Source organism: Sylvia atricapilla, chromosome 1 (genome assembly GCF_009819655.1).
Source record: "Sylvia atricapilla isolate bSylAtr1 chromosome 1, bSylAtr1.pri, whole genome shotgun sequence".
NCBI lineage: Eukaryota > Metazoa > Chordata > Aves > Passeriformes > Sylviidae > Sylvia > Sylvia atricapilla.
The window spans coordinates 58,613,368-58,635,466 of NC_089140.1; the positions used below are offsets into that span (position 1 = coordinate 58,613,368).

General features: G+C 38.2%; 2 protein-coding genes across 2 annotated transcripts in view; both read right to left on the bottom strand.

Moving 5' to 3' along the window:
• Positions 1-22,099, bottom strand: part of CTDP1 (CTD phosphatase subunit 1) — a 125,727-nt gene that overhangs the window by 70,703 nt on the left and 32,925 nt on the right. Inside the window, 2 exon segments of the mRNA XM_066323648.1 lie at positions 247-1,323; positions 2,854-3,020. Of these exon segments, the coding sequence (XP_066179745.1) occupies positions 247-1,323; positions 2,854-3,020 (1,244 nt within the window).
• LOC136364054 (RNA polymerase II subunit A C-terminal domain phosphatase-like) lies at positions 4,144-16,001 on the bottom strand. Its single transcript, XM_066323635.1, has 6 exons — positions 15,912-16,001; positions 12,368-12,461; positions 10,779-10,907; positions 9,306-9,456; positions 5,459-5,524; positions 4,144-4,223 (listed from the first exon to the last, which is right to left on the bottom strand). Exons 1-5 carry the CDS (start codon positions 15,950-15,952, stop codon positions 5,469-5,471), a joined length of 471 nt encoding a protein of 156 aa, XP_066179732.1. The 5' UTR covers positions 15,953-16,001; the 3' UTR covers positions 4,144-4,223; positions 5,459-5,468.

A 22,099-nucleotide genomic window follows, 5' to 3' on the forward strand; every position in this document is an offset into this window, starting at 1 on the left:
CCAATTCTTAAAAAACTGAGTCATGACACCTTACATCAGAGGGTATTTAGTGGGTCCTACTTTTAACAATTAGAAGACACATTTGAGCAAAAAGAAGAGAAAAATCCTTTAAAAAAGGCCGCTAAATTGTATTGGCACGAATCTTTCCTTTGATTTCTATTCTAACCACAGTACATTAAAGTCTGTAAAGATTATACAAAAGAGCTCAACGCATCAACTCTGACTAAAAACTGCTCAAATACCTACCTGTTCTTGCTGCAATCAGATGTGTTGCTTTATCAGGATCATCAGCACTCAATACAAGATTCTTCACAATTTTAGCTCCAAGTGCTGTGGCATGATAGTGTTCCCGTGTCTTTTCAATAGGGAAGTTTGTTGGGTAAAGTCCGCTAAATATTATGGTTACATCTGCCAAGACTTTACTTTTTAGTTCTGGTACTATTTTTCTGATGTCTGGAATTTCCTCAATCTCTTTTTTCAGGTATTTATCATACTTTGTGTAATAATCAGTGTGAACTCGCACAAGGATCTCCTCGAGGTATATTAAATGGTCGTCATCATCTGTATCATCTTCCTCCTCTTCCTCCTCCATGCTCTGGTCTAAAGACTCACCCATTGTAATTCCAGACTGTTCACTAATCTGAGATTCTGTTTCAGCTTCTTTTTTGTCTCCAGACCCATTTCCTAAATCACAAAGGCTTTCCTGTTCGCTTTCCTCTTGTGCTTCAAGATCAGTTTTGTCCTGGGTATTTTCACTAGACTGTGTGTCCTCAGAATGGTTCACCAGACCATCCTTTTTCTCACTCACATCAGTGCAACTCTCTTGCTGCAGATCTTGATCCTGCAGAGGTTGTTTAGATTTCTTCCAGCTTCTCTTTTCCTCATTCTCACTATCTGATACAGAAGTGGATGACTTTTTGGTATCCAATCCGTCATCACTTTCACTGTCACTAGACAGTTCAAAGTCCAAGTCATTTGTTGTCTTCTCTTGGGTTTGCTGCTTCTCTGTAACTGTATCAACTTGTTCTGAAAAAAACTGAGATTCTTTCATATTTGCCAAATCATCAGTGACCTCACTGTCCATTTTGTGACCAGTGCTATCATTTAAGGGGTCCTGGGTATTAACTTTATTATGACAGTTCACATCCCCATCAGATGTTTCACTGCTTACAAAACTACTCCCATTTGGAGTGCAAGTGTCCTTTGCAGTTTTCTTGAGACCATTACTGTGCTCTTCTACACATATAACATTCTTTATTTCTTCAACATCTTTTGCTGAAATCGCTGCTGAATCCAATGCCTCGGGTTTTGTAGAATGGTTTGCTAAGACACGGGCAAGAAAGAAAACATATACATGTATTTCCTTTAAGATTAACCAAAATTTCATTTTCATTGACCTTAAATGCAGAGTTTACATATGGACTTAGATTTCATTATGCTTGGAAGTGATCACTAGGCTTTTCAAAATTGTTAAAATTCTCTAGATGTCAATGATTACTGGAAAGGACTGTCCAACCTAACAAACATTACTTTTGTAAGGAAGTTATATAAGCAGCTTCATTTTCTTTAAATCACAGGCCATAAGTAATTATTTGATAACTCTGCAAGCATTAAAGGATTTATCTTGTAGTGTAAGTTTTACTATTACAACTTAGAGCAATGAAAATAAACAAATGGGAGGCAGATGGGCAGAATTTGCTTTGTAAGGTCATAATCCAGAACTACAATATAAGAACTTTATTTATAAACAGCCATGGCTTTAATATTACCTAACGTTCATAACAAAATAAATGAACTTTAGTCCTCGAAAAGATGTACGTATTTTAGCAGCACAAAGATGTCATTCAAGTTCAATTTAAGACTTATACAAGTAAAAGGGTAATAGAGTAAAAAGCTGAATAGTTTTAGGATGTGTCTGCAAATGTCGGCAGAAGTAAGGAGACAATTAAAGCAACCACAGACTTCTAAACCTTTGCACACAAACATTCACTGGGAACACTGGGTGAAATCATGCTATTTTGTCTCCCTCTTGCCTGCATGTTCTGCCCTGCAAGTAACAACAGGAGTCAAGTGTAGAGGTCTCACCTCACGGTAACCCCATTCAGGTTGATCATACTATTTCTATTGTTGTATTGGACACTTCTATTTCAACAAGGGAAAGAGAGCAATGGCATAAGTATTAAATTTAAAAACCCCAAGCCCTTGGCTAAACTGCAAAAAGCTCAACAATTTATTCTTATGACATTGTGTTTCCAATACATTGTGCCCCCAAATAATTACCAATCTAGTAATATGTACTTTCTAAATCCCTTATGTGTATTACACTGCTGAATCTGTTGAACATAAGGTTCTTGTGTCAAATGCCAGAACATCATGTTCAGTAGATGCTAAAAATTCACCCTGGTTTTATTAGCATGATTTAGACTGGGAGGGAGGCAAGTAGATTTCAACATTCATTTACACCACCAGAGGCCAGAGTTTAGTACCTATTCCTCCAAGTCCCACAGGCAAGGAAGGGCCCTGAAGAAGAAAAAGCATGTTTTACATGGGAATGTGAGGGAGAAACCATGTCCCTTGACACATCCTTGAAGTTTGGTGTATTGCTGAATCAGCTCCCAGCCAGAAGAATTACTACTGCTTTGCTTCTGTTTTGGTTGATGCCAGAAGGAACGCTCTCAGTAAGAGCAGGCCGGTTTTACCAAGCTATTCACATCTGTACTGTCAGCTTCAATAGTCTGGGATTGCCTGTCTGAGCACAACTGCAATATTACTAAGACCATCTCAATGACTTACATCAATCATGTTTGAAAAGCGGACAAAGTTATAAACACGGTTTAAAAACAATCTAATTACCTTTCTTCTTCATTTGCATTTCTCTTGATCCAGGAGGTGCATTAATATCTCCTATCCCCTGAAAGTATACGTATTTCTTCACAGTTATCAAATTGGGTGCAAACTTCCAAACATCCTCTCTATCATCAATGATGCAAACCATGGAATCGCCACAAGGAAAGAGATCTCTAAGAGACAAAATAGTTGATAAATTATGTCAGTTTCAGAAATTTATACACCAATGAAAGCACTTTTTGTTGATGCTTCGATTTATTATGAGCATGTCTGCAGAGCATGGAACTTACAAAAGAAACTAAAAAAACCAGCAGTTTTAAAATTATGGAATTCAAAATACAAGTTCTGAACAAATTTAAGTTAGTGGAAAAAAAGAAACAACTCTCTTAAAATCTGTGTCTCAAAGACTAAAAGCAGAAAACAAGAAACCCTCAGAAGAACAAACTATTGCAACTTCTCAGTGTAGTTTTCACTGGTTTTGGTCAACCAATAGCCGTAAGTCAACTATCACAAAGTCAATACCTATATTACCTATATACAGATAGGTGAAGGACAAAAGAAGGGCTTTTAAAAAGTAGATTAATTCAATCCAAGATAAAGAAAACAGAAGTACTTATATCACCCATCACCTAGGAGGAAGAGGAGGTATAGTCCTTAAGATGCGTATAAAAAACAGAGCAAGAAAAGAAAAAGAGCTTCTTATTTGCTATAGTCAGGTGTGAAGAGGTAATAACTCTCAGTATTTCATAAAGCTGTATTAAACATCTCGCTTAGAAAAAGATCTTGGCTTTATCCTCTGAAAAAGAACAGCATGTGAATTTAGACTAGAACATGAATTCAAGGCTCTAGATGACCTAATTTCAAGAAACAGTAGGAACAGAAGGTGCTCCTAGCACATTTGAAAGCCAGAATACTAGGTATTCAATTATGAATTAAATGCAAACTGAGAATTTTGATTTACTTAAAAATACCACAACATAAAAGTCATTATACAAGACCACAAGACAAAGTGAATATATGGTTGCTATTACAAGAATAAGAAGTGTAAGTGAAAACATAATGCCATGGCATCACACTCTTACTGTTCTGCTACCACAGGACCCATTAACTAAAGGAAATGTTGCAATGCCCAACACCTCAGTTATACTGAGATGGTGTTGATATTTAAGGGGCAGACAAAGAAGGATATAAACACATTAAGTGCAGGGGGAGTAATTTTTTTATTTAGCGTATTTTCTCTGTTTGTTGTCCTGTTTTGCATAATGCCTAAGACCCATATACATACCTAAGATTCCCAGTTTTAGAAAATGGATCGATACATTCATCCCTTGACAATATCCGATGGGAAAAAAGCTTCTTTTCAGGGTCCAAAAATCCTTTTAGAAGAAGAAATTAAAAAGTTAATGTTCAAGATGTTTGTTCCTTGTTTACTTTTTATATAATTCTGCTATTTTAATTTCTGCAACAGCAGTTTAACAGACAATTTTAAAGCATGAGATCAGATGGGAGAAAGTGCAGTGGGTCAAGTATTTGCAGCTAATTCACTGAGATTAATTAAAAAAAATCCATCTAATTTTCTTTCAAGATGGCAACAAAACTGAATTTGTGACAGCCAAATAAATAAGGCTGAAAGACATACAGCAGCTGATAGATAGCTGCAATTTTTGAAACTATTTCTCTATAGTTGGTTCCTTAAAGCTAATTGCTCTCCTCAGCTCATTATGCCTAGGGACTGCAGAGAAGTCTCACAAGAGTCGGCAATGTGCTGCAATATTTAAGCACAGTAGGAAGTTATGGGACAGTTCCAGCCGGAGCTCTTGAATTTCTAGGTTTTAAGTCATACCTCTAACAACTACTTCAATATATTTACACATAATGAATAGATTCTGGGACTTGTAGAAATATTCAGGCCCAGTTGTAGCAACTTTTCTGACTGCACTCTTTAAAAAAAAAAATAAAAAAAAAAAATCAATCAAACAAACAAAAAAACCCCCAAAACCAAAACAGAAGCTGTGCTAGCTGATCTTAAGCTACATAAAGTGTCACTATTTAGGGAAATGATGACTTGGGTGTACAAACACATGCACATGCTTCTGAACCTAGTCTCTAATAATGAAGTTCACCTTCATGAGCAGATCACAGCCCCATAATTGCTTAGAAAGAAACTGGCATACTACATGCTAACCTGCATTTTCGATTTTACTGAATTTTTATTGAAGCTAGTATCAACTTCTCATTATTCTTATGAATAATACAAGGCAGTCAATACTTACTTGGGAACCATCTTTTCAAGTTTTACTGTCTTTTACTTTAAATGATGGCCATATTATAACCAGAAACAGAATTCAAAATGACTATGGACCAACTTTAATTTTCTTTCAAGGAGCTCAGATTTGCACAGAACATATGTTCAACTCCTTTTAACAGTCCAGCTCCCAAGAGTATCTTAAGTTGGGAACTCAAAAACAAAGTTTTAAAAACCTAAAAATCGGTCATCACTTCTGAAAGTTGATCCTGCATGTAAGTAATAATGATGTGTACTTGGAATAACTTAAAACCCATAAAAGCAAGAAAATTCTGAGTTAAGGACAGAGGTTCAACCTTAACTCACCCGACTATGCTTAAGAATTGCTGCAAACTCGTAGAATCATCCCCTGTAGTGAGACCCTTGCAGTACCTAGGCATAATGAATTGAGAGAATTAGCTACAAAGATTTATTGCTGTACACACAGACACTTTGACAAACTACAAAAGCTGTCATACAAGTTGCTGTTCTCCCCAACAGAATTCTCTGCTGATTGTCTGAATACAAAGGAACTCTCTTCACTGAACTAGACAGAAGTGCACTGATTTCATGGCAAAACTCAATGAGGCACTCAGCTGCAATGTTGCCAAGCTAAAACTGTAAGAAAAATGAAGTCAAAGTAAAAAAAGTCCAAGCGCAGAAAGCCTGGCTGCCAGGGATTAGAGACAAGGTAGCATTCCAAAGTCTCACAGTAATGCTTTATCACCAAACTAAAAATACGCTCAGGATACAGTTCACCGAAGATCCATCTGCAAAGATACAAGCCTACCTTAGGAGAGTCTGAAGCTAAGCTACCTGAATAACAACACAGAAAACAGCACTGGTCTCTTTTTAAGAAGTTCTTTCATGGTCAAATTGTTTGATTTCTGTTGGATGCTCCCTACTCAAATCAACATAACAACTTGACATTTTCACATCTCAGGGAAAAGTGCAGGTAACATTTCATTCATCATACATCATCTGTTTTCAACACATCAGGCACCCACCAAAGCCACTCTTTCACCCTCTGCGGCTGGACAGGGGAGAGAAAATATAATGACAAGTTCATGGGTTAAGATAGGGACCAAGAGAGACTAGGACAAACTGAGCTGACAAACTAAGCTTCCATTTAGTCTCATAAATTAGATGCTGAGCTAGGTATGTCCCCAAGTTTCTTGAACAAACCGAAGACACTGTCGTTATCCTTCACCATATTAGGAAGGACTATCCAGTAGACTCACCTGGCTATTGCACCAGTAGTTTGTTTCCCATTATCTCAGACTGGCTCTTTGCACATAGACTTACCCAACTGTACTGCCTGCTCTTACAAGGACTCTCTTATAAAGGAAAATTCTTAAATAAGTAAAAAACTAAGTTAAAACCATCAAAACATACAGTGTTGAAAGCTAACTCATATAAAGGATGTCTCAAATCTTAGAGAAAGATTGAGTTAAACAGCAGTTCCCAGGAGAAGTTATACAACAGCTGGAACCAACATGAATTTGAATAAGTCCTTTTATAAGTAAAACTAAAACTGAATTTCTGAAGAATCAGGTTACCTTCAGTTCTATCTGAGATTATACTTTATACCTGAAAGAGGTCTTGGATCCAATCTTTCAAAAGCTGTAACAATTTCTGGTGATTATACATACACACTGTATACATTCTGTAGTACACTTGCTGTAACAAACCATACACATGTCCTACCTTCTAAATTTCACTGTAAATCTGTAATGATTTCATATTGCTTTATTGTTGCTTAATAGCTTCTGAACTCAAAATTCTCTGTGTCATTTTACAACTAGCTTTTAAGCTCCCATCAATTTTAAATATACCAAACTTCTCTTATACAGAGCAGAAAAAGAAATTAAGTAACAATTGCTTGAAATAATCTTTTAGTAGAGAAATACTCCAGGGAGCTCTAGATAATAGTGTTTACAAATACCAGCTAATCCCACTTAACAGCTGGCAAGTGTCACCTGAGATGAGAAAAAAGGACTGACAAAATGTCATCTCTTTTCAAAAGCCTTCTAGAACATGAAAGGAGCAGGTCAGAGTTCAGAATTCACAAAGATATTCATAGGATGTCTACAGAGGACCTAAGCAAACAACCATTTTCTTATGAAAAAGATCCCAGCATTTTAATACAAGTTCTTTACGTAACACATGGATAACAATAAAGTATCAAATTGACAGCTCTGTAAGAAACCATTTAACCAATACTGCCATCAAGTGTTCTCTACATGTATCAGCTATGTATTTTCCCTAGTACTGCAGCTTGGCTGCACAAGTACTGGACCAAAGGCTGTATTCAATGTTTGTCCACAGATTTCAGCTGAAACTAACACCAAGTGCACAAATAACCCACTTGCAGTTGGAATGCTTTTGATGGGGTTAAATAGCTTCAGGCCGAAATCCAGAAGCAGCAATACCCTAAATTGCTCATTTGGTGGCTGTTCCCTCAGTGGAATAAACGGGGTAGCTTGAGCATGGCGACCTCAATAAGTGTCACCCTCTGGCAGCTCAGAGACTGCAGGGTAATCCACAGAGGGAATCAGAGACTAAAAGGGGCAGAGGACCAAATCACACATTGAAAGAAGACAAGGAAAGCACTTAGACATCTTGAGATAACTATCTCTGCAACTCCTCCCTGGCTCTGAAGGCCATTTGCTATACAGCTTTCGACCTTAGGCCAGATCATGGCACACAGATCCAGGTGACAAAGACTGCCCCCACACTTTCTGACTACCATGTATTTAAGCTTAGGGCGTAGGAAAACTATTCCTCTTTTGCCAAAGAAGATAAAAACAAATTCTAAGGACAGAAAGGTACAGAACTGCTCACACATTGGCAGTACACAACACTTAATCCAGCAGCAGGACTGATGAAGCTTTAAGAAGATTCTTCAAACTACAGTCAAAGACAGAGTGACATAGAAACATTGACTTTGACTGGCAGGACAGGACATGCCTTAAACCTTTCAAGGAGTATTAGCTGGAGACCACAAATAAACATCACATTCTGATTACAGAAATATTGTATGTTGTCATTCAGAAGTCTCCTATAATTGTCATTTTGAGCCTCTTCTATGGCATTTAACATGCATAACGAATTATTTGATTATATATATTTTTTCTGAATTGTTTTAGAGCTAACTAGGATAGCTAGCTCTCTAACTACTTTGGAATCTTCCTTTCTTGCCAAGAAGTGGGATTACTGGGACGTTGTTCAAAACACTCCTGGAAATATGACACAATAAAAATCAAATGTGAAAGACAACATAAAAAAAAGCTAGGAGACATGGAATAGCAGCATGGATAGTTTGACAGAGTCATAACCTAAAATATTGGTCTAAGACAATATAATTAACAACAGACTCGATGCAGGGAAGTTTGAGGAGAAAATGTTTCTCTGACAAGGAAGACTAAAATTGGCTTTTATCCCATCTTGACAGTTTAAACACATGGCGTCCCTCCTAACATGATTCAGACCCATACAATTGCACAACCAGGGCAGGTTTCTTTTATACTACTCGGGGAAAAAAACATTTCAGCCAGCGACCCACACAACAGACTACTACTATAATTAAAATTATAATTCCAATACAAGTTTTCACTTACCAGGAGAAAATATTTTTAAGTTTGTGAGAAAGTATTGTGAAAATACTGCTAGATTTCTGTTTGTCGTGAAGTAAGTATATCTCAGCTCCAGGACACAAACAGAACAGCTATAAATTGATTTATAGCAGCAGAACTTTCTTTGGTGAAAGGAAACCATACAGGGGGATGGCGTTCCCCACAGGATGAGATGATGGCACATTGTAGGAATTTTACGGAACAGTTACATTAGATTTTTAAGACAAGTGAAGTTGCAGATCATTGTTAGGGTCCATCAACATAATTTCTTACTTAATAAGAAGGCAGTAGTTAACATCCTGATTCTCTAACCATCAGCAAAGCAAAGCACATCTGATGGGGAAAGAAAACGATTATTTCTAAAATTACAGGCCATATAGGCACTGCCTTGTAAACAAGCTAAGAATTCTACTTACAGGGCTACTTAGGAGGTGGCTTTGCACAACAAATACTTGAAAAAAACTCCATAAAGAAAATAAATTATATGAGTATGAAGGCAGGTTAAGTAAATAAATAAATAAATATAACATACCACTCACCTGCAATTGTATGTGCATACAGTCTGCTGCCAAAAGTAAAAACATGTAATTCATAGAGCTTGGCAATTTTTTCCAGGAATTCCTTACAATGAGGACGCAAACGTGTGTGCAACATAGGCTCACCTCGACCTAATTGGAAATGAAATATTCCCTAGAAGAAAAAACATGTTGAATATTATCAAAATAGCAAACAAAAATGCCAGCATTCCAGAGCTACCCTCTTCTTTAACTTTATTTGGTCCCACTAGATCAAAGCAAGTTTCAGTCATAACATTATGTGGATGAATAAAATCCAAAGCACATTTCTGCTCTGTGCCTGGCAGTCTAACAATAAGGCTTTCAAATGCAGGAAGCTGTACTATTGAAACATTTATGATGCAGGTGGCTTTTATTCAAATCTTTACTTATGGCAAACCAATCTAAGAAATTTCTCAACCTGCTTGTTTCATAGAAGTTCAGGATCTCACTACAATCAATACCTCTCAGTGAACTTCTGACAGACTTATTTCAATAAACATTGATGTCAGAGAACGTATTTTCTTCCTCCAACAAAGTCTGTCTATGGAAACATAGCATCAGAGAGCGAAACAGGAAGGAAGCTTGCAGATAAAGATTGCAGTTAAAAAGCTCAAAATATTTTTAAAATTATTTTTCTTCAAACAGTGAATTTATACCGATAAGAGGCACAGCCTTTCTGACACCCAAGATTTTTTTAATCCTTAAGCTGAATATTCATGGTTCCCCTTTCTCTTAATTGCAATGTACATTTCTAGCTTGTTTTTTCCTAGCAATTGTGAACATATGCTGAACCTAATGGACATGCAAGAATGGCAAGAGGAAAGAAAATAACTAAGCAATCACAGTTTGCATGATATTGATGTTTGAGTTTGCATCCTCTTGTTCCAGACACTGTACACATTCCAACATGTTTCTTTCTCCAGAGCTCCCAGAAATATTACAAGCCAATATCTCTTGCCAGTTCAATAACAAGTGCTTCATGAAGAAATTAAACAACACACAACCTCTCCCCTCCTCACTCCTTCCAAAAAAGTTTTAAAAAAATCCCTACACATACTCATGGAATGACAGACAGGAACACACAGGATTGCTCAAAAAGGGACACTGAACAGTAGTTCACTGCATCTACCTCAGACTTGGAGAGAAGATAGTCTCATTACTGAGTACTCAGCTTGTGAATTGCAGAGAAAGGAAAGCAGAGACTAAAAATAGCTACCTGAAACATCTCTCAAAATGATTAGAAAGGAAAAGTGCAGCAAAGCATGAATGGAAGAAAGAAAAACATCAATTTGAATGCAGAGAAAAAGGAGCATATTACAGAAGACTTGTTTCTCTTTTTCTTTTATGCTTCAACTACAATTTTACCTCGCCACAGAACGTTCTTTTAAAGAACCATCATTTAAGTATTGTTAGAAACATTTCTCTTGTTATATTGGATTGAAAGGTACCAAATACCTTATTGGACATTTGCTGGCAATGCTGTTCCGTAGTATGGATCAATGTCTGGTCCAAATCTACCATGAGCACCAGTTTTCTGTTTCGATGTAGTCGCTGTTGATCTTCTCTTCCCAGCTGCTCAGCTTGCTGTAACAGAAATATTCACTGCTAAGTTTAGTGCAAAGAGATACATTTATTGCCTTTTGTGTACTGTACACCTGAGAAGCCCTTCTGCAACAAACTAACTGCACAAGAAACGATGCCTCAACATAACTGTAGCAATGGCAGCTGCAGAGCAGTTTTTGTTACAGAAGAAAAATGCTCTCAAAGTCTACTCTCAGATCTTTGTGATGCTATTTGCTCTTAACATTCAAAAAATCAACACAAAACTTTCAAATGTAACAAGTAAGTAACCACTGATTTAATTTAAGGCCCAGTGTCCTGATAGAAAATAGCAGTAGCTTTGAACACAAAGAAAAAATCATCAGGAGGTCTGAGAGCTTTTGACTGCTACATCCAGCAATTTTGCATCATTAAGTACAGTACGTCTGAAAACCCTGCACTAATTATAAAACTGAAGCTGCTGGTGACAGAAATGACACCTGTGAACTTCAGATTACAGAATGTACGCCTTCAGACATAAATAAATAGTTAAGATTATGCAGTGCCACATGGGCACTAACATTAAGACTTTATAATCCAGGAAATATGAGTAAAGTTTACTCCTCCTAAGCGTATTTACAAACTCTCCAAGCACCATGTGAAAGCTCAGTGTTCACTTGATTCACTTCTGATGGCAAGTTGCAGTGTTACCCCCAAGACAGCTGAACTTGAAAGTAAAGTTAGAGCACTATATAGCAGCAAGGATCAAGTGCAAATTGCCCTTTGAAACACTCTCCTATGATGTGGACACCTCTAACTGCATACATCTTCACAGTTCCCCTCACTGGTATTCTTTGAAGAATTACCAGGAAAAAAATCAAGTAGCAACATAAAAAAATTAAAAAGGGATCAGGTTGATAAAGATGATAAACAGAATGTTCAACTTTAAAATACACATGGTTCTTCCCCTACACAAACTGAGGGAATAAACAAGCATATTTTGATAACTCAGATGAATATCTGAAATATTTTGAATACTTGGAGTATTTGAAAAATAATGAAATAATTTTACCATACAGGTAAATTGCAGCAGATTAGCTACACTCTATCTAGTGGGTCAATTTCAAGGTGAAGGTTAAAGCTAGGTTTCAGAGACATTGCAAGCTTTGAACAGATTTCAGATAATGGAACTTTTCACTTAACTGTTCACTCTTACTGATAAAAAAATGTTCAACTATTAAGTTCACAGGCTGCTGCCAAAATGACATCTTTTCAGTATACAGTTCTAAAAAACCCCAGTATAAACCACGAGAAAAATCAATCTAAACTAAGATAAGCTCACAAAACCCCAGGGCTACTAATGTTCAACCCCAAATTCATCTTCAATGGGAAGCCAAACTTCCGGCATCAAGTACAAACAACATTTACAAAACTACTGCAATTAATTTTCTCAGCTGTGGAGCTATTGTGAAAGGTGTGAATAAGAAAAGCATGATGGTACTTACCTCAGAGCTAACTTTCAGTTCTGGGACACTGTGAACCATTGAGACAGTTGCTGTGGAAAATGGCATGCTCTGTTTTCCATTCTTGCTTCGTATCCTACTCATATAGGGAAAAGAAGGATCACATGAGAGAACAACAGTTTAGTGAAATGTTAAACAGACTAGAATCTGTAGCCTCAAATTAGTCACCAAAAAAAGGATTAAAAAGAGCTATTTTAACTAACATACTCTTTCAAATTCTTGCTAATGCAAATTACTAGACAAAATGGGTAGAGATAAAAGAAGCTCACCAGAAAACACCCCGCAAAACATCACTGTAGTGAATTATACTTCCTTACAATTCTTTCATGACACTAAGATGAAACCCATCTATGTATTGATTTGCATGAAAAAAACAAGCTATAAACTAGGTATAACTATCCAACCACTCAAATTTAAAACCACTCTCTTTGTTTGTTTTTTGTTTTGCAATCACTCAGCATGCAATTATCTACTTGTTTTCCAAGCCCGAGTATGAAAAATATAAGCAAAGGATAGGAAAAGTTACTCTCTGCACACAGAGTGGCTTACAGGTGACTGCTGCTTCAAAAATACCATCAAAAAATCCACTTACATGCTCTTCCCATTGGGAGGAAACAGTGTGGAATTCTGTATGCTTGTGTCTATTTTATTTATGTGTATATTACACATATAATCTTACTGGTATACAGGTGTATTTATATACAGATCCAACAGAATAGGTGTCAGCCTTGTGTGTGTACACGTGTGTGCGGCAGACTGTGTGTGAGTGCACACACGAGTACAAGATTGCTTGAAAACTGACCAAGTAACCCTGTATAGGATCCCTTTCATTAGCTTACATCAACCAATTTATTGGGAATTCTGACATCTAATTAATGATTTAGCAATATTAAAAAATACTACCATACAAATTTTGTCCTATATGACACATGCACATCTTTTAATTCTCCCATGTACCAGTCCTATCAAGAACAAAACTTGGTATCAGATCTACAACAAGATATCAACTTAAACCAGATCTGACTTTGTGACAAGCAAACTGCATAGGAACAACTATAATGAGCTGAGGCAGACACAACTACAGACAGGCAGCTTGCCCTGTACCACAGTGTATGGCAGCACTGATGTCCAGGAACAAACGTATTTATTTAGTCTAAAGTTTACATGTACATTTTAGCATCTTACGTCCTTTGCTTCAGAGTTCAGAAAACTTAAGCTATAACCTTAACTGGCATTTTAAAAAAGCCTTTAAAAACTATTAACCATTTTCAGACATTAGTTATATGACTACTAAGAATGCTGTACTTGCTTTTCTCCAAGCAAGAAAAGCATCAATGCTTTTGAATTGTATTCTGATGTAGGCTCAGAAGTCATAACACAGTATTTCAGATGTAAAACCCATTCTGTATAAAATAAAGACATAAGACAGAGTAAGAAGTATTAAGTAAAAAAACTTAATTTGCTGGATACCTTGAACTTGTCTCGATTTATCATATGAAATGATAGCAGTAGAGCAACGATAGCAGTTAGATGCAACTGTATTCAAACCTCAACTCAAGTATTCAGTCAGGACAGACAAAATCCTTTTCATGATTATGCTAACTTTGCTAGGTTTGCAAAATAATACTTGTTTATAAAATATTAACATTTAACTTTTTACTTAAAGTTAATTCCAAATATTAACCAGGTGTTGGGGGTTTGGTTTGTTTCTTTTTTACACCAAAGAATTTTTCCCCATAAGTTACTAGGAGACTAAGTACTATGTCTTAAGGGTGCTTGACCAAAACAAAGAGATGGCCAAAGTCGATATGGGGAGATAAGGACAGGGCTGGGGGCAGCCTTGCTCCCCATCTCAGCATGGCACCAGCGTGGACACGGGCAGGCTGTGGCAGGAGTTCACCGACCACCGGGTCGGTCCTGAGAAAATCTACTGTCATCTGCTCCTGCGTCCCGAAACTCTGAGCTCCTCCGCCTGCCCTGCTGGAGGTGGGCCAGCCCTGCCTTGCCATCGTGGTTTCTTCGGCACTGCTCTTCTTGCTACAGTGTGACCCTGCACCCCTCTGCCCTGCCAGAACATCCTGCCAATCCCAGTTACCAGCCTGGGACTCTCCACTGTTGCAGCCTGCTGCTCTGAGGGTTCTGCAGGGGCACTGACACCAAACTGCCCTGGGTTTTTGTAAAGCAAAACTCTCAAGGTTCTTGATTCTGTTTTGTTATTAATGCTGTAGTTATTGTTCATTTTGCTTTGTTATACATACTAGTAAAGAACAGTTATTCCTACTCCCATACCTCTGGCTGAAAGCCCCTTTAATTTTCTAAATTATAGTAATTTGATGAGAGGGGATTTGAATTGTCCTTTCCTGGGGAGGTCCTGCCCTTCCCGAGCAGATACCTCTCTTTCAAACCAAGACAACAGGCTCCTTCTTGCATAGCACTCTCAATATTCAGTTCATTTGCAGTGAGTCGTTCGTGGGATAATGTTCACAAAATAATTCTTAATGATAAGCATGAATTAAAATTAAACCACAGTATTTCCAGCCAAATGAAATGAGTATTCAACATTAATTTATAAAATCCAGGCAACTACACAGCCTGTTTTAGAACAGCTGTTGAAATAGCAATTTGATATGCATAAGAAACATTCTCTTTATGAGAGACAGCAAAGCAGAAAGACAATCATCTCTTGAGTTTGCTTTCTTTTTCATCTAAGGCCTAAATTCCTTTAGTTCCATGGCAGAAAATTTCACAAAAAATTGAAAAACGGTTAAGAAGCCTTAAATGGAAAGCACTGGAGACAAGCTAGCTCCCATTCAGACACAGTACAAATGAAGCAAGGTCTTCATGACCTTGGGACAAATGAGACTGCTATTACCTCTCAGCTACTAACACCCGCACAGAGATAAGGCCCTCAGGTTTACTAAGTAAGCCACTGTTGACACACCATACAACTTCTCAGTCTCAGTGGTGAGTACACGGAAAACCAAGTGTGATGAGAATTTACCTCTCTACACATGCTCCTTATATTTTCTACCTGAGTTACCCCACATTATCTCTGTGAAAAAAGAGCATGCACAGCTCTTACATCCTAAATGAGTGGAGATCTCAGAGCATCCTTCTCTTTACAACCTTTAGCAACCTGAAAGGCCTAAAAGAGACCTGGAGAGGAACTGTTTACAAGGACGTGTAGAGACAGGACAGAGGGAATGGCTTTAAACAAAAAAGGGTAGGTTTCGTTAGCTATAAGAATGAAATTGTTTTCTGTGAGGGTCATGACCCACAGGAACAGCTTGCCCAGAGAAGCTGTGGATGCCTCATCCCTGGAAGTGCTTAAAGCCAGACTGGATGGGACCCTGAGCAACTTTGTCGAGTGGAAGATATCCCTCCTCATGGCAAGGAGCTTGCAACTAGATGACCTCCAAGTTCTTTCCAGTCTAGGATATTTTATGACTCCATTAGATGAGAGAAGGAAGAGCCTGAATTCCTAATCAGAAGCAAGAAATTGGAAAAAAGAGCTGACAGTACTTACTGAGTTAAATCCTGGCCACATTCTGCACACAAGCCTTTCATAACAACAGGATGGCTGCATCCTTCCAGTCTTACCAAGACAGTCCTGAAAAAGACATAGACATTCCACTCACAGAAGGCAGATTACAGACATGTAGATTAGTAACCCACAGACTGAATAAACTGAAAGAATAAATTCTTGTTATGACTTGAGTGTCAGTCCCTTAAGATACATGCTTTTGCCACAACATGGTGAAAAGGACAACCATCACAATTTTCAAATTATTAATTTTCAAAACTTAAGAAGTCACTGAATCATATACTAAGGTCAGTTTCTAACCACAGTTTAGCAAGGAAGTTTGATGAGAATGAGTATTGTTTGTCCAGAAACAGTTTACATTCACTTAGATACAACTCCCCTTTAATACCCCTACTGAGCTACACAGTAATGAAAACCAAATGTGGAAACTTCAACATCACAGAACAGCTCAGGTTCTCTTCTTTTAAAATCACCGAGTCCAATCATTAACTTAACACTGCCCATCACTAAACCATGTCCCAAAGCACCACATCTGCATGTCTTAAATTCACCCAGGAATGGTGTCTTGACCCCTTCACTGGGCAGCCCATATTCTATTGCTTGACAACCCTTCTCATGAAGAAATTTATCCTCATATCCAGTATAAACCATCCCTAGGACAACTGAGGTAACTTCCTCTCCTGCCATTGCTTGATACTTGGAAGAAGCAACTCCCAGCTGGCTATAATCTTCTTTCAGGCAGTTGTAGACAGTGAGTGATAAGGTCCTCCCTTGAACCTCCTTTTCTCCAGACTAAACACCCCCAGCTCCCCCAGATGCTCCAGTGCTCAGATGCATCAGATGGGTGCTCCACATCCTTCACGCCTTCCCTGCCCTTCTCTAGAAGAATGCTGGACATGCTTCAGGACTCCAATGTCCTTTTTCTACTGAGAAGTCCAAAATTTAACCCACGATTTGAGGTGTAGCCTCACCAGTGCCAAACACAGGGGCAGATGAGTTCTACATTAACTTCATCTTAGTTTATTACTTTTATGGCAGACATACATTGCTTCAATCCTCTCATAAAAATATTTTAATTCCTGATTCCTTAAGCCTAATTCCTTAAGCCTTGACTCACCACATCTTAAAATAAAGACATATGAGCTGATATTTTATTCTTTCTTTTAAACAATGGCTAAATCAAACCAGAAATTACAGCTGAAAACAGAGAAGTGTGACATTCAGTATTCCAATAACTTTAGAAGACAAACTCTACTTTTCAGTTGAAAAGTCCAACTAAAGTAATCCTCATCCAGCTATCAAAATTCCAGGTCATGAAAATATCATTATTTTCTCTCAAAAACTTAACAGTCACTATAAGAGACTTGTTTTCTTCATTACAAAAGAAGAAACTGATCTTTCAGACTTTTTATTTAAAAAAATCTATAAGTAGATATAATTCAGCTACTACAAAATTTCACCAAGTCTGTAATAATGAGCTACAGCATCCCCCTAATAGTTTTAAAAAATTAAAACCTCAAGCAGCTAAAACAAAACTCCAACCAAAAAGCAAAAAACCAACCAAACTCAAACTCTTTCATAAACTGGTTGGAGTGTTTTAAGTGTGGCTTCAAACCTGTACTGCCATAAGCAGACTGCAACACAAAGGAAACTTTTGCACGCCTAAATCTCTCATTCATATATCTGACTACTAAGCATTTGGGAATTCCAAGCAGAAATCCAATTTCTTAATTATACCTGCTACTGCTTACATGCAGTATCCCTTGTTCTTCAACAATCAGAAGAATGATGATTCTACTAACAAAACTGCAGTTCATGCCCGCAATGAGGATTATTTTCCTCTTTGAAAGCAAAAACTAGATTCAGGTCACGTTTATTTCAAAAGAAGCCTTCACAAGCCATCATACCACTGGTATTCCCATTTTCCAAAGTGCAGGTCTATGCCTTTTTCACTAGCTGTCACTGTCTGCTTGGAAATTACACCTTCTTTCCCTGTGTAGGCATCTTCGATCTCATTTTTTTAAACATAGTATGTATTTCACAGAAAACAAACAATCAGTCTTGGCTTTCTAGAAGAACTGCACATGATAAAGTATTTTAGTGGCCCTTCACTAGTGGCAACTCATTATGTGATTATTTCACAGAATTTATGTCTCCTCCCATCTCCCTATGTTTGCATTATTTCATTTGACTCTTCTCCCCACTCCCTTTGACAATATGTCTAACTTGCCGTCTTTTACCTTGATTCAGTGTTATTCTCCTTTTTAGGCTACCAACACACACTAAAGACCATGTCAGAATTCCTCATCTTCACCATGTGTTCAGTGCACGAATCAGAAATTACAGACACATCTAAATGGCCAAACCACCCTACCCCCACCCCCCGTGGTACAAGGTGCAGAAACATGCTTCAGAGATTACAATGACTGAGCTTATACCCCAAAGGAGCTGGTTTTCAATAGAAGAAAGAAAAAAGCCTTTCAATGCCAGCTTAGAAGCCACAATATCTCTAGACAGTCTTTACTTCACAATCAAGGTAACCTCACACTCCAGGTATGCAACAGGAGAAGCTGGCATACTCCTGCCCCAAGATGAGATTCAAAACTAGACATGCAGGAGCAAAGATTTTTAAAAGAAAATTAGAGTTCTGAATTATTCATTGATGCTGTTTGTAAAAAGCAACTCTGTACCTTATTTCATACCAAGCATGACCACTAAATAGCAGCTTTGCCCCTGCAAAATCTAAACACAACCAGAACTCCACACTTAGTTGTGTTGGAGATAAAATATAATGTACGTGATACAAAGTCCTCTGGCATACTGTTCTCTGTGATGCATAACCCAAAGGACAGAGGAAGAACTCCAGAGCCCTGATAAATGCCTGAGCAAGATACAACCATAGGGTCAAGTTTTGATTACAACTGTCAGGATCTTAGGCAGACTTCTCTCAGGGAAAAAGCCCAACACTACTTAGTGCTGCAGAAAGAAAGCCTGAACTCTATGAAGGTCTGGGCATACTTAAATTTTAGCACACATGTTTTATTTACTAAAAAGGAACAAATACAGACCTCAAGTAGAATGACTTTTTAAAATTTCACACCTGGAAGCTCTCCTTTTACTGCTGAAGTGAGGGATTTTCAAAATGTAATGGTCAAGATTGAGATCACTTTTGTCTGATAATTTACTTCAATCGAAGCGTGCATGTCTGGTTTTAAATGGCTGCATATACCAAACACAGGTTCAGGTTTCTGTCTGTTCTCTTCTCTGGGTTGTAAGTGAAACCTACTTAGAAGAACAGAGCCTTTCTCTACTCCATTTCTACAAAGAATAAACAGATTCCCCCTCCCATCCTCTCCAAATATGAGGAACTACAGCACACTTTACTGCTGGCAACATTAACAGCATCTTTCTCTTCTTCAGGGTCCACAGGGCAATAAGCAAAGCTAATTGGCTACTTCAAGAATAGCATTACAAGGAAACTGCCACAAAAGATGTAGAATCTTTTTCTAGTTTTACAAACTGTCTCAACTGTGCAGATGAGCTAGGTGAAGCAACTGGGTAAGAACCACTGTGCTGTGACAAGCAAACACTTTTTCTGTGTTTGAAACTGTGAGGGGGGTAGGTCATTCTAATACCAGCCTGATAGCTAAATGACTGCAACAGAACCACAAACTACCTATGTGGTTTTTTTGATACAATGAAACTTGAACTAATAAATAAGGAAATGCACTCTGGGCCCTTATCCACATTCCTTCCAGATGTACTTACAAACAACGCAGAAATTAGGCATGCCATTAAGGTAATTTTTTTTTTTGTGGCCACCACAATCACAAATAGGAACTAACAGAATTTACCAACAGCCTCAGGATGCAGGTGACCGACCATAAGCTCATCACTGTTCTCCCAGTACTTCCACACTTACATCCTGTTTCTAGAAGTCTTTTAATAATACTTGCTTTAAGTCAGCAGCATGGTAAACGGGAAAAAAAGGAGGAAAGCTTTCATAAAATCCAGTATGTGCTAATCCTAAGGCTGGTCATTACTGTTGACTCCAAAAGGGAGAACTTCTTATCAAGCACAACCACGGCACTGGTTTCTGGTAACTCAATTACACTGGAAAGCCAAAACAGAGTTCTATCTGGGCTACACCTCAGTTGTAGCAATTAGTTTACTGGATCACTGAAGAGAACTCACTGCAAACAAAAAGCATTCCCTTAAACGTTTTATTATTGCTTAAATTTTTTTTGTTGGTTGGTCTTTTTTTTTTTAAGCATGATCTAACACTTCCAGCAGCAAGTGCAGGAGTAATAGGAGAACAGACACAAGAACTTCTGGAGATTTTTTCCATAAGTTAACTACCTGCATCAGGAGGGCTTGCCAGCTGCAGCACACTAGTAAAATGGTCATAACATCTCTTTGCAGCTGTCTTCAGTAAAGCTCTGTATCTTAAGGATACTCAGTATAATACAGGAACAGAGACTGTTACAGGAACTCTATTACTCAGTCTAACCTGACTGTGCATTAACCATGGCCTTCTATTACCTTGGCTTCACTTCCAGAGGCAACAGCTCCAATGTCAGCTGCCAGAGAAAGGCAATGGCCTACTTTCTTTACTCCCCACCCTCGTGTTTCCTCCGAAAGCCCACCCTCTCCTCCTGAAACAGGAGCTTAGCAGTGAATCAAGGTAGAAGTGCCCCCCTCCTCTGGCACTTCCAGAAAAGATAATTTCAGTACCCTGCAAGGTAGAACTCACCAGTATAACCAAGTTTTCTGCTGGTTTTAGAGTCAAGCAGCTGGTAAGAACAGTCCACCAAGGGTGACCGATCAAAGCTGCAAATGTTTCACAAACAGGGCTAAGACTGGGGAAAGACAGACACAGTTCAAGCAACTCCCATTTCCTCTCCAGAGTAACCGGGCCACTTTGCTAGAATTTATCTTGCTCATCTGTAAAGACAACTTATCTGTACAGACAACTATCTTGGACAACTCCAAGTCATGGAAACACAAGTTTTAATTAATATCTTAAAAGTCTGCTTCAAGGTAGCATGATGAAGCTACTGCCCTTCACTGAATTGTACCTCATGCAAGTGCTGGCAGTCAAGCAATTGCTGGGCTTCCTCAGATCTGTCTGGTAAAAAGAGAGACATCAAATACCACAAGAAACACACAGACCAAGTTGTCCCCTGTGATCACCTAAAGCTGTTCTCCTCAATCTGATGCCACATGCCCTTCCAATTCGCATTAGAAGATGTCTAAGTGTACTAGTGCAGTAAAAGGAGATGCTGGTACGCAAGTGAAGCCGCTGCCCTGGTTTGGCAGAATGCTCAAGAGGGCATTACTGGCAAACTGTCAAGGGGTGAAAATACCAAATGAACACATCTTCAGATCAATTATTAATAATACCAACCATTACCAAATCAACCAACTGATCTAGAACAAACATGAGCATAAAATCCTTTAGTTGTCAGATGAAGTTAGAATCAACCTAAAGCCTGCTTCTACAGTTTAATTAGTCAGATTTCTGAAACACTGACATTTTTGTTTGCTTATACCAGAACATTTTGTGGTGTGTCTGCAGCATTCAGAACCCTTACTAAGAGCCCTTATGACCAGTTGACATCAAACCACAGCCTTTGTTACACAGGACTCCAGTTTTGTAGCAAGGATGTTCTCAAAGTCTGAATCACCTTAGTCTTACCATGGAAGAGTATTTAACAACTGGATTTATATACTTATTTAACCCTCATTAATATCTGTGAGGAAGCAGAGAGAGTCCTTGAATGATTGATTAAAACTGCCAAGCATTCACAAGGACACATGGCCCTTCATGCTACAGGCAACAACACACGGTCTCCAGCCTCTTCAAGCTGTTGGAGGAAATGTCCATTACATTTGACTTACACTCAAAGGACAGCAAATACAAATTCCCTTTTCAAATATGCATGAACCCCAAAGGCCTCCTCCAAACAAGTCAGGCCCTTTGATAAAATCCCCCCAAACCCAAACAAAACCTCCATACCCTAGCCTAGACAACTAGGTAACAACTGCTGAGAGCAGTAGCTCACAGAAGGCACAGTTCACACTTCAAGGCATCATCTCAGTTCTCCAAAGCTAATGGGGAAATTACCAGTCTTGAGATTAGTTTTCCTCTGTTAAATACAGACTATTCA

Bases quoted from the DNA above. Each gene is read 5' to 3' on its own strand.
- LOC136364054 (XM_066323635.1), bottom strand. From the start codon at position 15,952: ATGAAAGGCTTGTGTGCAGAATGTGGCCAGGATTTAACTCA. The intron at 12,462-15,911 runs GTAAGTACTGTC...CTATATGAGTAG, and splicing joins TGTGGCCAGGATTTAACTCA to GATACGAAGCAAGAATGGAA. The intron at 5,525-9,305 runs GTGAGTGGTATG...CATTATGCCTAG, and splicing joins GTATGCACATACAATTGCAG to GTACTGCAAGGGTCTCACTA.